The sequence below is a fragment of the Pempheris klunzingeri genome, chromosome 13 (assembly GCF_042242105.1).
Source record: "Pempheris klunzingeri isolate RE-2024b chromosome 13, fPemKlu1.hap1, whole genome shotgun sequence".
NCBI lineage: Eukaryota > Metazoa > Chordata > Actinopteri > Acropomatiformes > Pempheridae > Pempheris > Pempheris klunzingeri.
Genome location: NC_092024.1, coordinates 14251018 through 14264563, shown reverse-complemented (window position 1 = coordinate 14264563; position 13546 = coordinate 14251018). Strand labels below are relative to the sequence as shown.

Genomic DNA, 13546 nt, shown 5'->3' with positions numbered 1-13546 from the left:
TTTACAAGAATGTGTGCTTCCAAACCTGCACTTAACGCTGCATATTTAACCCTGAGAAGCAGGGACGCAGAGGATCCAAGGTTGCAAAGGTTGCCTGTGTCACCGCTGACGTTGTTAATGATCTAAAGGTAAAAACAGTGGGCTGCTGTCAGTACTTTACAGGCAGAGGACTGAGCAACAGCTGGGAGACGAGGCGTGCTCTGTGCCGCCCTATGTCTTCCTCTCCATGACACAAAAAGCCCTGTGTTCACAGTGCCGGGAGTGGGGAATTCCTCTTCACAATGACCCTCACTGTTGAACGTGAGGATACGTGTGCACCTGAGGGGATCAGATTAGGTGAACGTGGCCCTCGTGGGTGTTAATGGGGCCAGTAGCTCCAGATTCCTTTAAAGGTACTCTGGTCTCAAGCAGGAAACTCAAGTGATGCATTAGTCATGAGCTGACACGAATATATACAAGGAGTTTTCAGTAAAGTGGTTCAGTGGTTTTACAACGTTGTTCCTTTAAAGTGCAGATAGTGGAATCAACAGATACAGTATAATGAATTTATCCTGATAGAATTCAAACATTTGCCCCAGTTTTTACATCCAGGTCACCTAATGCAGTGAAGTGATAAGTGCAGTGGGTGTAAACACTTTTATCTGCCTCAGGAAGAGTGAGTAAAGATTGGCTGCTCCTGCTGTTTTATAGTGCCAGGAAAAGTGCAGATGAAATAGCTTTTCTTATCTGTTTTGATTATAAAGTCTGGTTCGTAATTAAGAGGAATTATCAAGGGGGTTTCGATGGCAATTTAATATTTGTAGTTTCTAACAAACGAAGACATGCTTTAGGCTCCAAATTTAGTGAATTATGTAGCGGCGTGGCTCCAGGGACAGTATGGTTTAGTGTCGTTAGCACATGCTAGCATTCTAACACGCTAAACTAAGAAAGTGATCGTGGTAAAGATCGCACCAGCTTAGCATCGCCGTGTCTAAATAGAGCCTCACAGGAGCCGCTAGATTGAAGTTTATAGACACCTAGAGGGAAATTCATTTCATTCACCAGTCCATAAGCAATACACAAGAATTGAGTATTTCTGTTATGTAATATATCTGCCCCATTATTATTCCATAGTAGAATTATTTCAGATCATTGATCTGCCATCATATCATTACTTTTACATAAAAACTTACTGTCTTTACACAGCATTATCCTCTACACCAAGTGGTCCAAAGAAAGAAAAACTTGATGGAACAATTAGACAATTTGATGACGAAAAGATACACATTGAATAACTAAATGGCATTCTTGTAAGTTTTAGAAGGCACTGATTCATTCATCATCGTTCTATGTAAGAAATCAATTTAAAATGTCTTTTCATCTTCAGAAAAAACAAACACATTCTGCACATTGGCTGTTTGCACCATCCGCACTGGGCTGGAAACAACACAATGCCGGGATGCTTTTATGAAAGATGTATTCTCCTCCATGAAACGTGACCCCCGGCTTTCAGACTTACATAATGGTCTTCCACCACCGCCGAACGCAGGGACATGGGGACACCAGCGTCGTGCACATATGCAGGCCATTGGGTGAAGCAGAACAATGCGGGTCTGCCCAAATGAAGTTTAGTTACACTTTCTCACAAAGGCACAACACTGACTTGCTTTATAGTCGTGGGCACCACCTAGGCCCTGGAGGTAACATGAGGCGAGATCCTGACGACACGTTGGCACTGTTTGGGGAAAGACTACCATGACGGGTGTGTTACAGTAGAGTGAGGCAGATTCTAGGACAGTTGGGAAGATTATATCCACAAAAAAAAAAATCACAATTTCCCATTCAACTTTCCCTTAAATATTGCCTTTGAATGTTTGAATGGAGCTCATTGTCCTATAAGAAAAGAAACAAGCAAACTGTATCTTTTCTACAAACACACCCAGTACCCTTTGAACAACTATTGTAATTCACATAGTTAATTTTCAACTACATACATAAAGCATGTCTGAGCAAAGATGAATGGATTTGTGATAACCACATACTTGGTTCACACACTCACACAATACATGCACGTACATGCAGGCTATTATTCTACATAAATAGGAGGTAATGCTTTGATTTATGGGATGGTCCCTGGGGTTTTTTTTTTTTGGTTTTTTTTTTAATATGAGATGTTATTGTTAAGTTACTTTCACCTTCGTTGACAAAATGCACAGAGCGCCACCCTCTGCAGTTCATGTCAGACATGCAGTGAGATGCAGCCGCTCTGATTTGGAGAAGCAGTAGTAGTCATGGTGAGAGCCGAGCAGAGCAGGCAGCTCTGGAGAGCAGCTTCGCTTTTTGATCAGCGGCCATGGCACGCCTAAGGGCCTGGCGGAAGGACCTGAAAAACCAGCTGCCTGAGATTATTACTTTCAGTGAGGAGCAACAAGTGAGCAAGCGTGGAGCCTCCTCCTCCTCCTCACTCTCCTCCTCTTCACCTAAACAATACGATTCCCACAGAAACCGCTCACACAGAGGCATCTCTGCCTGTTTTTAAACTCTTTTGTCCTTTGTTTGAGTACTGTCCCGTCTGTTTGTACCTGTGGGACTGTCACTGTAGCAGCACCTGGGACTTCTCTTGGAGCAGCTCACACACTCTTCTGCTCCCTGGCGTCTCCCTCCCCAGTCCGGTGGACTATGCCCCCCTCAGTCAGCTGAGGGAGGGGGCTCTGTGCTGCTCAGGCTCCCGTCTGGAGAAGGCTTGGGCTGAAATCACAGAGGAAACGGTGAGGTAAGTCACAAGACTAATCGTTGCTTTCTCTGCTTCTTCTTGGCAGATTTAGTTGTCATATAAACTTTGTGGTTTGTGATCGTGCTAGTGTGTGTGTGTGTGTGTGTATATGGGTGTGTGTGAGAGAGAGAGGGAACGTGGGTTCTCCCAGACAACATGGCGAGACAGCAGGTGAGTCTCAGGTGAAAGGGAATAGCTCACATTCCACAGAGCTCTAAACTGTTACCACTGAATGACACAGATTTAGTGCGTTAGGAGGATTTGGGTTTGAGTTCCCTGCACTTTCTATCTGTGTATCTCTAATGATGTAAGTGACTGTTTGATGGAACGGCTCTACTTATCATCCCATCAGTTGCCACTACGCTGTAGGAAAATATGACTGCTGTTCGTGCAGTACTGCTGCACTAATGCAGAGCTGTTAGTTTTCATATAACATAAGTGGCATGAGGATGATTAATGAATCAGTTTGGGCTTGTTTGTTTAAGCATTTGTAGTTATTTGACCAGGCATACAAAGGTCACATGCTCTTCACCACAAGAGCATTAAAAACCCTAAAGACCACAGAAGTATTCGAGTGTTTAAAATAAAATCAACAGGTTATTTCTTCTATTACATATTCTATTTATTTTCCACAACTTCCACTTGTTTTAATTATGGATTTGTGAATACATGAATGTGGATGCAATGAGGCTGTAGCTAGTTCACTGCACAACCTAAGAAGCTGAACTGAACTGTGAACTGATTTTCACATGAAAAACACAATTATCCTCTGGCTGCTGTAGATGATCAACACAGAGCTATTGTGTGTGTTTTCTTTTGTTGTCATTTTCAACTGATGAGCGTTGTTTGAAAATATGCTTTGTTGTCCAGCCTTAGACGGCATACTGGACACACCAGCAAGCAATGAGTCTCAAATGAAATCAATGTAGAAATGTTCATTATAAAAAGCTTATTGGGATATGGGAGTTTGCATCAAGGCACGCTTGGGCACACTGAGGTGTTCATGTAATGGAATACAATGAGAAGCACAACTCAGAAGGAAACTCAGCTGTACTACATGACGTTACTCTGACCAACCTGATGACAGTAGTGTTAGTCATTTAATGTGGTATAAAAGTCCTGTTATTGGATTATAATACTCATGAGAAGTCAGAAGATCCTGACTTGAAATTCATAAATCAAAAACCAGACAATTCAAGCAGGTTTCTGTCAGGGTGAGATCAATATTAAGGGAGAAAAATCAGATTCCATTAAGACTATAAATACTTTGCACGCATTCCGAATCTCCAATCACAATCACTGAAGTCCAGTTTGGTGTCCTCAGTCACTCACATAGATGCTGATAATTTGGAGAGATTAATGTTCCTACTTAGACTAGCTGTCATTTTCCAATTGTCAAGGCTTTTAAAGCAGAAAAACAAACCAGCTGAACACTAGATGCTGTTTGCTTTTCAGCGCTCAGCCCGTGTAAATCCATATCTGTCAATTTCAGCTGGATTCACAGTGACGTGAACGTGACCGCTATGTTCATGCCTGAAGACTGATTGACTGATTTAACTGCCTCGAATATCGCCCTCCACTTTATTCCCGTAATCTGTGCCCAAACAGTCGCTCATCGGTCTGTTTTAAACTCAGTCGGCTCAGACAATCAAAGCCTCTTTAAAAAGCACTGACAACAGTAATGGCTTGTTTGTGCCATCACACCACAGCACTTTTTTTTTTCTTTGCCTTTCTATAAATATCGATTTGTCATGCTTTTCATAATCGCACAAACAATGCACTGTACGCTAAGAAGCTGTTGTGCATTTTTATACTTTCATACTCTTTCTAATCCAGTCAATCGGGATAATAGTTGATAATTGAAACGTACGCTTTTTCCATTGGTGATTTGTAACCTGCACTTTTATTTCTGGCTGTCAAAACTCACTCACACACACTATGAGGTGAATCATCATGTTATATTACCTCTTTACTACACACATCTTTTTTTATTAGCTGGTTTTTAAATCTCTGATGTCACTTTCCGTAAATAACACAGCACCGTATGCTGTGCCAGAGGCCCGTCACTGCTGTTGCAAATCCTTGTCATGGAGGTCGATAAAAGTCATAGTTAAATCCCTCTTTAGACCAGCAGTATGTGAAATTTACATCCTATGTGATGCAGATGACCTCACTGCAGTCACTACGCCTGCTCTTTCACCCCGCTTCAAATTGACTGCTCAAATATTTACTCCGACTGTCATTTAATGAAGGTCATTCTTTGAATGTGTTTATGAATGTGTGTGCAGGAGCCTGTGTTAAACGCAATGTGTGGAGGAACATTTGCAGAGGGGAAAAGTAGAGCCGGCCTGTATGTTTCCCCCATATAAAAAAAAAGAGGGAACTAAATTGTTCCTGCTCTGTGTTGAGAGACCAATAAATGATTTGTTTACTGAAGGTGGAAGAAAGGATATTGAATCTGCTGTGTGAGCGAATAGCTGCAATTTGTGGAACAACAAACAAACTATAATTACAAGAAGAAGACTGGCTGATGAGGAAGTAGACGCTGACGCCAGAACAAGTAATATGATTGGTTGTAGTTACAAATTCCTTTGCCTAAAAACATTTTTAAAAAAAACATCTTTAAAGTCTGCATTTTTATCAAATCGCTGCCGCTCACATTTGATTTCTATTATTGTGACGGTAAAGGATGCATGTTTATTGCTTATGCTATTTCCATTATGTGGGCACCTACGTTGATTGGCTGATTATACTGTTTGGTTGGTACCCCACCTACGTAGCAGCTGAAGTGATACTGTGCTGTATGATTAAAGGACTAGTTCGGCATTTTGGGAAACCACACTTATTTGCTCTCTGGTGGAGAGGTAGATAAGAGATGATAGCACTCGCTAATCTGTCCGGTAAATATGAAGCCACAGCCAGTGGCTGATTAGCATAGCTTAGCATAAAGACTGGAGGCAGGGTGAAACAGCTAGCCTAGCTTTGCTCTAAGGCTGTTTCTGTTAGATAGACAGCAATGCTGCTATGTCAAGACTACCGAATAGGGAAAACATGAGATGAGCAGCTCAGATATTTGTTATAATAAGAGACATCCATCAGCAAATTAACTGCACCTCTCTTGTGTGTCAACATAATTGCGTATTGTGCTCGTTTTTGCTGCCATAAATATAAAAACTTTTAACTTGATTAAAAACTTGCTTGAGCCATATTATGATATTGTGAACAATATGTATCTGCACACTTGACTCTATCTGCACAAGGGTACGAAGATCCCTCTTGTCTGCGCAAAACTGATTCAGGTGTCCTTTATGTAGTAATCTGACTAAGCTGTCACTATTTTTTGTTTGTTAGTATCATTCCGGCATCCTTCTCTGTGTTGGTTTTTATTTTTAAATGCATTTAGCCTGTTAAACCATATCTTTATATGTACATTCACTGTAAACAACTGGCTGTGACAACAATTCACAATACTGTAAATAGAAACACAAATAAATACAGTAAACATCACTTAATACTGTGCTGTCTAGATGGATGCCTTTCAGTCAAATTTGTCATTTTAGATTTTGGGGTAAATAAGACTGACTCGACTGTTAGTGACATGGCCTCGCCAACATCAGCTGCATACTGTATTCCCCATGTTACCAAAGCAGTGGTGTTACCAACCTTACACAGCGATTATTTGTCCATTTATCAGAAGCTGTCACCCATGCAAACACCATACGTGATATGTCAGTACTAATCTCTATTCCTAATAGTATGTCAACACTGGGAGAGTTGGTTGCGCAATGTTTGCTGTTGAGCAGGAAGCTGGATAAGATGTATGATACATACAAGTATTGAGTATTAGCTTTAAGTGTGTGGTATCAGCCTGTAATTAAAATTCTGATTCAGTTTTTATCACATTTCATTGAGAAAGAATTTCTATAAATTTGGACCTTGTTACAACCGTTGTGTAGTTTGTCTCAGTCTGCACATTCATGTCAGGTAGGTTTGACTGCTGTTAAATAATAATAATAATAAATAAGATAAATGGCCCTCTCATAATGCCTCCAGGATACACACAGCTGGGAGGTCAAATGTAAACTTTTACAATCCATTAATGGTTAAGGCTGTGTACACAAACCACTGTATTTGGCCATACGTTACATGCTGAAACACAGGATCCAGATATGACGCAAGAAGGAGCAAACAATCTTATCTCATAACCTGTGTGAACTGAGTTGTTCAAAAGTACATTTGAGCATGTTTAACAAAAACATTTACAGAACATATTCTCTTTCCTTATTCTCTTATCCATACAACATATTCCTATATGTGTATAGTAAATATGCAGTTGGAGCCAGATGCTGGTTAGCCTAGCTTAGCTTAGCGTAGCCTAGCTTAGCGTAGAGACAGGAATAAAGGGGAACCATCCAAAGGTAACTAAAACATCCAAAGCACCTTTGAAGCAGATTAGTTAACATGCTTTGTTTTAAATTAAACATCTGTAGGAGCGGTTGCTGGGCAACCAGCGGAGACTCCAGGAAGTAGCTTCTAGCTAAGAAATACTCAAAACAGTAACATAAGGAACATAAGAGGTGTTGATAGACTTTTTTTTTTTTACTTGAACAGAGCCAGGTTAGCTGTTTCCTGTCTTTATGCTAAGCTACGCTAGCCAACTGCTCGCTGTAGCGTCACATTTTCCATATTCACACAAGTGTACATCTTTTAATCTAACTTCCCGTCAATAAATACTGGTCAGTTTTCCAAGATGTTGAACTATTCCTTGAATAGAGTCTTTGCCAGAAAATAGTGAAGCTACTGTAAGTGTGTGAGAGCAGAGAAAGTGCTCTACATACTCGAAATGTAACAGTGAAGCTCTCAGCAACCTCTCTGTTAGTCAACTGGAGGTTTGACTAAATGGTGGTCAGCGGTATCTTCACACAAAGCTATAGAAATAAAGGTTTTGCATACCTTCTTTTTTATTTGAATGTAATCAATGGAGCAATCAATCTAATGACAGCGAAGGACGGGTGTTGTGTGTGTCAGGGGCTGCTCTTCCTTGTGCCAGGGTTTCCACCTTTTTATAGCTGATGCAAATTTAGTCCGCTTTAGGCGCCTGTTCTGATTACGCTGCTATGTTTGACTCCGAACAGACACCGTGCAATGTCAGTCTAAGTCAGGGCTTACTTGTAACAGTGTTTAAATGCAATGATCTTTTCTTCTTGTGTCTCCTATAATTCAAAAGATTTGGTCCAAAATGAGGCATCCACATTAAAAGTAAAGATTGTCACTTCCCTGACAATTTCATAAAATAATGATATGTTAACACGCTGGGTGATGTTAGGGTTAGTCATTAAAGCTTTCATTTGTATTAAGGGACGACAAATCAGATGATGTAATTGAATATGATTACATTGACGGCACATGCAGCTTTTCTAATCACCAAATCTTTGAGTTATCCTTGAATAACCTGACCTCATTATCTACTATTTGGTTTACGTCGCACTACGTGAAAAGAGGATGAGGAACTCCCTTGATGACGCCTGTATAGCTCTGTGTGTGGTAGAGGCGGAAACTGAAGCATGAGTGGCATTTCTAAAACAAAGGCCCAGTGGTTTAGTACAGTATCGGCAATAAACCCACATGGAATCATGGGGTATTGTTTGTTTTTCACAGAAATAAAAGTGATTGTAGGTGTCATTATTTCATGTGAAGCTTGCACAAGCTTCCATCTCTCTCTTGGTATGCGGACGCACAGTATCCCGACCCAGTGGAAGTATCAGTTCCAGGGACAGTCCTGACCTACAGCTGTGCGAGGGTTGTTTCCTGAACAGTATCCACGTTCTCCGCAAGACACATTAACAATTGTAACACAGTAGATTAGATCAAGATTACTGTGTTAAGATGGATAAAAGGTAAAGAAGCTCCCCTGATAGACTGCCTGAAGCAACATAACATCTGAGAATATGCCATGTTGATATTGCATAATTAAATGAGTCACGACTGAGAGAACATAAATCACCTCAATACATTTTTATAACACGACATGCTCATCACGATGCAGTTATAGGCATAATTTGAACAATATGACTGAATCTAAGATACATTTTTAAGGAGAATATGCTGCCTAATTGCACCATCAATTTTTCTGTTAAGAGACTGAAGATTAGGGAAAAAAAGTTCTTAGTAGAGTCATTAGGGTCACACATGGATCTAGAGGAGGAAATCTTTAAAGAATAAGACTGGTCTTATTTTTTTTTTTTTTGTCAATTTTTTTCTTACTGTCAACAAATCACATGAAAAGTCCGTCTTTAAGTGCTGTACAACTTCTGTGCACAGTCTGCAGCATTCCACGATTTCAGTCTGTTCATCCTGAAGATGTAAACATTTTAAAAAACAGTAATAGATTTATAATTTTATTTCTGAAAATGGCTCAGTCATTTCCTAAAACATGTGGGTACTGTAGTTTTTAGCAAGTGTTACTCAAATGGAAATAAATAATTCATTTCTTTAGGACTATTTTCTGCAGCGCATTAATACACATTAGATGCCCTTATGAATGTTCATGGCAGCAAATGCTAGCATGTAGCTAACGAATATATTCTTAATTGTTTGAGAGGGTGTGTGTGTGTGTGTGTGTGCACATGCATGCATAGGAGTTTGAGGGAAATATGCAGCGAATTCATGTTGAATGCCCCAAAACAAGAACTGTAGCGCAGAACTGCAGCACTGTAACATACCTGCCCTACATTTCTGAACATTGTCTCCATGTTTGTTCTGGGTGACATCAAGCTGTCTGATGATACACTTCAAAAAATACAAATGTTTATGTAAAGCTTTACCAGACATGACAATGACGTGTGAGTATGCTGTGTGATCTTAAAGCCAGCTGATAAAAAACCAAACTCAAGGGTGTTCAATCACAAATATTCTCCTTACATTCATGTAGTGCTGATTAGTCATGGTACCAGAAAATATTCACTTGACTGAAGTGATTTTTTTTGTTTTTCTGTGCAGGTTATTGCTGAAGATGCAAGCTTCAACTGTCTCACCTGTGGACAACACGACAGTAACTTTAAACACGACCCCCATTACAAAGTCCAGAGAGCAGATACTCATCCAGAGTACGTATGTCTCCACTACACTGTGTGGGGGGGCACATGTCTGCATTGTGTTTGTGTTTGTGTTTCGTCCTCCATTCCCTCTTTAACTGAATGTTGACAAAACACAGCCATGTGAATGAGATGTTTGTTGTGGACACCATAAAATCTGAGTGCCCCCTACAGCTTAAAGTGTAAAGATTAATTAAAGATTAAAGATAAAAGTGAACAAAAAAGTTACACGATAAGCCATGCCACATGAATAAGAACCGATCCCATCATGCAGTCCAATCCAAATGGTTTATACAGGAGTGGCACTTGTGCATTCAGTAGGAAATATTTGTCAATTTGTTTGTCTGTGACTGTTACTGTTGCTAAGTTACTGCACACTACTTTTGGAAATTGCACCATGGAGTAGAAATGCAAATTTTTGAGAGGAGAAACAACACAAAAAAAACAGCCTTTTAACATGCTAATCATTTGTTCTCCCCCCTCTGTGTCTCTCAGGTTCTGGGGCTATGATCGCTGTCATCGTCATTGGTATCATCATTGTTCTCGCCATTCTGCTCATCATCCTGAAGACGTACAACAGGTAGGGCCTCATTCCTGTGTGGCAGGACAATTCCTGCACAGAGAATGTCTGGAGCCGTCAAACAAACAAACAATCAGACTATTTTTATCCACTTCAAGGACTATTTGGCTCCTGCTGCTACTTTTAACCTCTTAATCAGGCTCCGTCTGTCAAATGATATAAATGAAACAATCCTAGATGTTAACATATTCTTAAGGTTGAGAAACTTTTAAACTTTTATTTGATTGTTTGAAGCCAGGCAATGCCTACCTGCAGCCCCTGTCACAGTTCACATGCACTCGATGGACATGTGTGACCCTTCTGATGTTGTAATTTTCAAGATTTCTCTCTGAAGTAGAGTATGACATAGTATAAAACAGAAACAATAATTACAGTATTTAGATAAAGTACTTTGTAATATTCTGCCACTGCCAACCTGAGGGTGGGGACCCCCCCAAGGGATCATACCATAAAATAATGAACGGCATAGAAGAGGGAATTAAAAACATATGCCTTCCAAACAAAATTATATTTTTTTCTTAAAGTTATTGCAATAAAACAAAAATCAGTTTGGTTAAGTACTGAAGTCAGAATGTAGATTGCTTAAATTTTAGGAGGACAACAGCCAAAACAATTTGGGATTTAGTCACAAAGTGTGGCTTCTCTAGTTCACTGTCTCATTTATATTCGTTGTCCTTTCTGTTTGATGACAGCTGTACCCAGTACGTTTGGTGGTTGAAGTAATATGCCAACTATCAAACACTGAAAGGCTAGAGGGAATCAAATTCAATTTGGTAAATTATAGATACATTAGGGACAATTTCACTACAGAGGCCTCAAAGTTGTACATCAATGCAATTATTCTTTCACGCATGAACTACTGTCTTATCTGTTGGACACGGGCACATAACAATCAGCAGAACCAATCTATAAACAGGCTCTGAAAACAACTCAAAATCATTTTGTCATTGCTGTAAATATGATTTTTTAAAACTGGGAAAACTTATTGAAATGTGCAGATATGTTACTTGTGTATAAAGTTTCCCATGGTTTGTGTTTATGTGCCTTTGTCCATGCTCATGTGCTTTTCGATGTTCTTATCTGCTCTTGCTTGTATGTTTTCTTTTAATATTTAATATATATACCATCAACCTATCAGGGACTGGTAATTAGTCTGTTTGGCTAAATCTGGCACATTTACATGACGTTACATGATGTCAGTTAATGTGCATTGTCCCAAACAAACAAACAAACAATACAATGACATATTTCTATGTGACTCCATATGGAGAAACATGTCAGTTTGCTGAATTACAGCTCACTACATTTTTTTTTAACACCATGGTTTAATTGTTGCCAGGCGGACACATGTATCCAGAGTCCTGGGAGTTGGCGGTGGCTCCAAACCTCGTCCCAAGATGTCACAGTCCACAGTTCAGAGCAGCATGCCGCTGAGTACCATGGGAGTCAACTCTGTGTCGGGCAGCATCACCATTTCCAACTCGGCCTCAGAGAACGGCTTCCAGCTGCCCAGAGTGGAGCTGAACAGCGTGGAGGGAAACCACATAGAGCAGTTCAGCACCACCAGTGGATCCACCACGGTCACCATACATGATTCTCCATTATTAGAAAACACATAACAAGAAGACTGTGTTTAGTCTCCCGGCAGGCACTGACTGATGTGTCCTCTTCGTCCATGACCGCATACTGTGCCCTGACTGAATCCTGTGGAAACTCAATCTGTGATGTTAGTTTTGTCACTGTCAATCTCCACCAACTGAGCCAATGCTGGTGACTACATGGACAACAGACGTCCCTTTGGGGAGCAAAAAATATGCGTCATGAACAAAATGCCACCGAAATGGATTGCATGAAGGATTTGATGGGAAACCGAGACTTTAGTGAGGAGAATTGTTTTTTTGGCTACACTCAGTGTTTCATAGTATAGATAATAGATCATTTTCTTGCTGTTTGCAGATTTTCCATCACTTGTAATACAATGAAGAAAATACATAGTAAAGACTATAATGGCTTGACAGCGTTGCTCTTAAGTGTGTACATTTCTGTATTAAAGGGGACCACATAGGTTCATGAGTTAATGTAGAATCAGTATAAACGTCAGAGAAGACAAAGACAGGATGGGAGAAGCTTACTCAGTGTGTAATGGATACTTGTATGTTTGAAGGAAGTATGTCGATACTGCAGATTAAATATTCCTTACTTAACCTTGAATTATACTGTCTTTGCCACAGATTCTCTCAGATTAGTTTTTGTATAAGAAATCTATAAAAAGTCAGTGTATTTTTTTTAATTTTCACCTTGTATAACCAAGATACCACACAGATATTTTGTGGGGCATCTGGATGTCAGCCTAACACGCTGATGTGAATCCTTTCTAGTTTGCCGCTGAAGGATTTTGCACTTTATTCTTGTTGCTCAATGTATTTGTATTGTTTGTGGTTCTTTGAATGAAATGAGACGACAATAAAATGTAATATTTCTTACTGTGGCTGAAACTGTTTGTTAAAATGAGAAATCATTTGTGCAAAATGAAGTACAAAATTGTATGAAACCTCACACTGAGGAAATTCAGCAGCTGAAGAGTCAAAAAATAGAGGAAAGAATAACTGAGTCATAAATGACAATAATATAATTATAAAGTTGAAGAAAAAATAAGCTACACATATGTACAGATATGACCATGATGATTGTATAAGATGTGCACACATGGTGTGACGGATTAAGAATATAAAAAATGCATAAAGATACTGCACAAAAAAGTTGCACAGTGACTGGACTGCAGGGGATGTATATCAGGAATAAAAAAACACAAACTAAAGAGAGAATGTTAAATAAATTACGGTATACAAATTTGAGTTATTGTTGAACAACTCACTGCGCCCTCTGCTGGTGTCCTTTAGTATCAAAACATTAAAAAGAAAAATCACGAAGCTGCATTCAAGATTACAAAAAATGCTGCTAAATGTTTGCAGTTTACGAACGAGACCGTCTTCCAAAACCGCTCCGTGCAATCATGTAGCTTTAATTCATTTTCAGCCCTCAGATAACCCTAACGAGTAAACAGGCCTGAAACTGTTTATTAATCCGGTCATTTGGATGTTTGAATGTTCACTAAGCGCG

At 39.7% G+C, this 13546-nt stretch overlaps 1 protein-coding gene across 1 annotated transcript; it reads left to right on the top strand.

Annotated features, from left to right (window-relative positions):
* Positions 1-2589: 2589 nt before the first annotated feature.
* ncmap (non-compact myelin associated protein) lies at positions 2590-12883 on the top strand. The gene is made up of 4 exons (XM_070842780.1): positions 2590-2752; positions 9752-9858; positions 10342-10426; positions 11766-12883. Exons 2-4 carry the CDS (start codon positions 9765-9767, stop codon positions 12043-12045), a joined length of 459 nt encoding a protein of 152 aa, XP_070698881.1. The 5' UTR covers positions 2590-2752; positions 9752-9764; the 3' UTR covers positions 12046-12883.
* Positions 12884-13546: the final 663 nt, after the last annotated feature.

What these genes read in the sequence shown, in the direction of transcription:
- ncmap (XM_070842780.1), top strand. Translation starts at nt 9,765, where the DNA reads ATGCAAGCTTCAACTGTCTCACCTGTGGACAACACGACAGTAACTTTA. An exon ending in AGAGCAGATACTCATCCAGA is followed by an intron (nt 9,859 to 10,341) that starts GTACGTATGTCT and finishes TGTGTCTCTCAG; the next exon opens with GTTCTGGGGCTATGATCGCT. An exon ending in ATCCTGAAGACGTACAACAG is followed by an intron (nt 10,427 to 11,765) that starts GTAGGGCCTCAT and finishes AATTGTTGCCAG; the next exon opens with GCGGACACATGTATCCAGAG.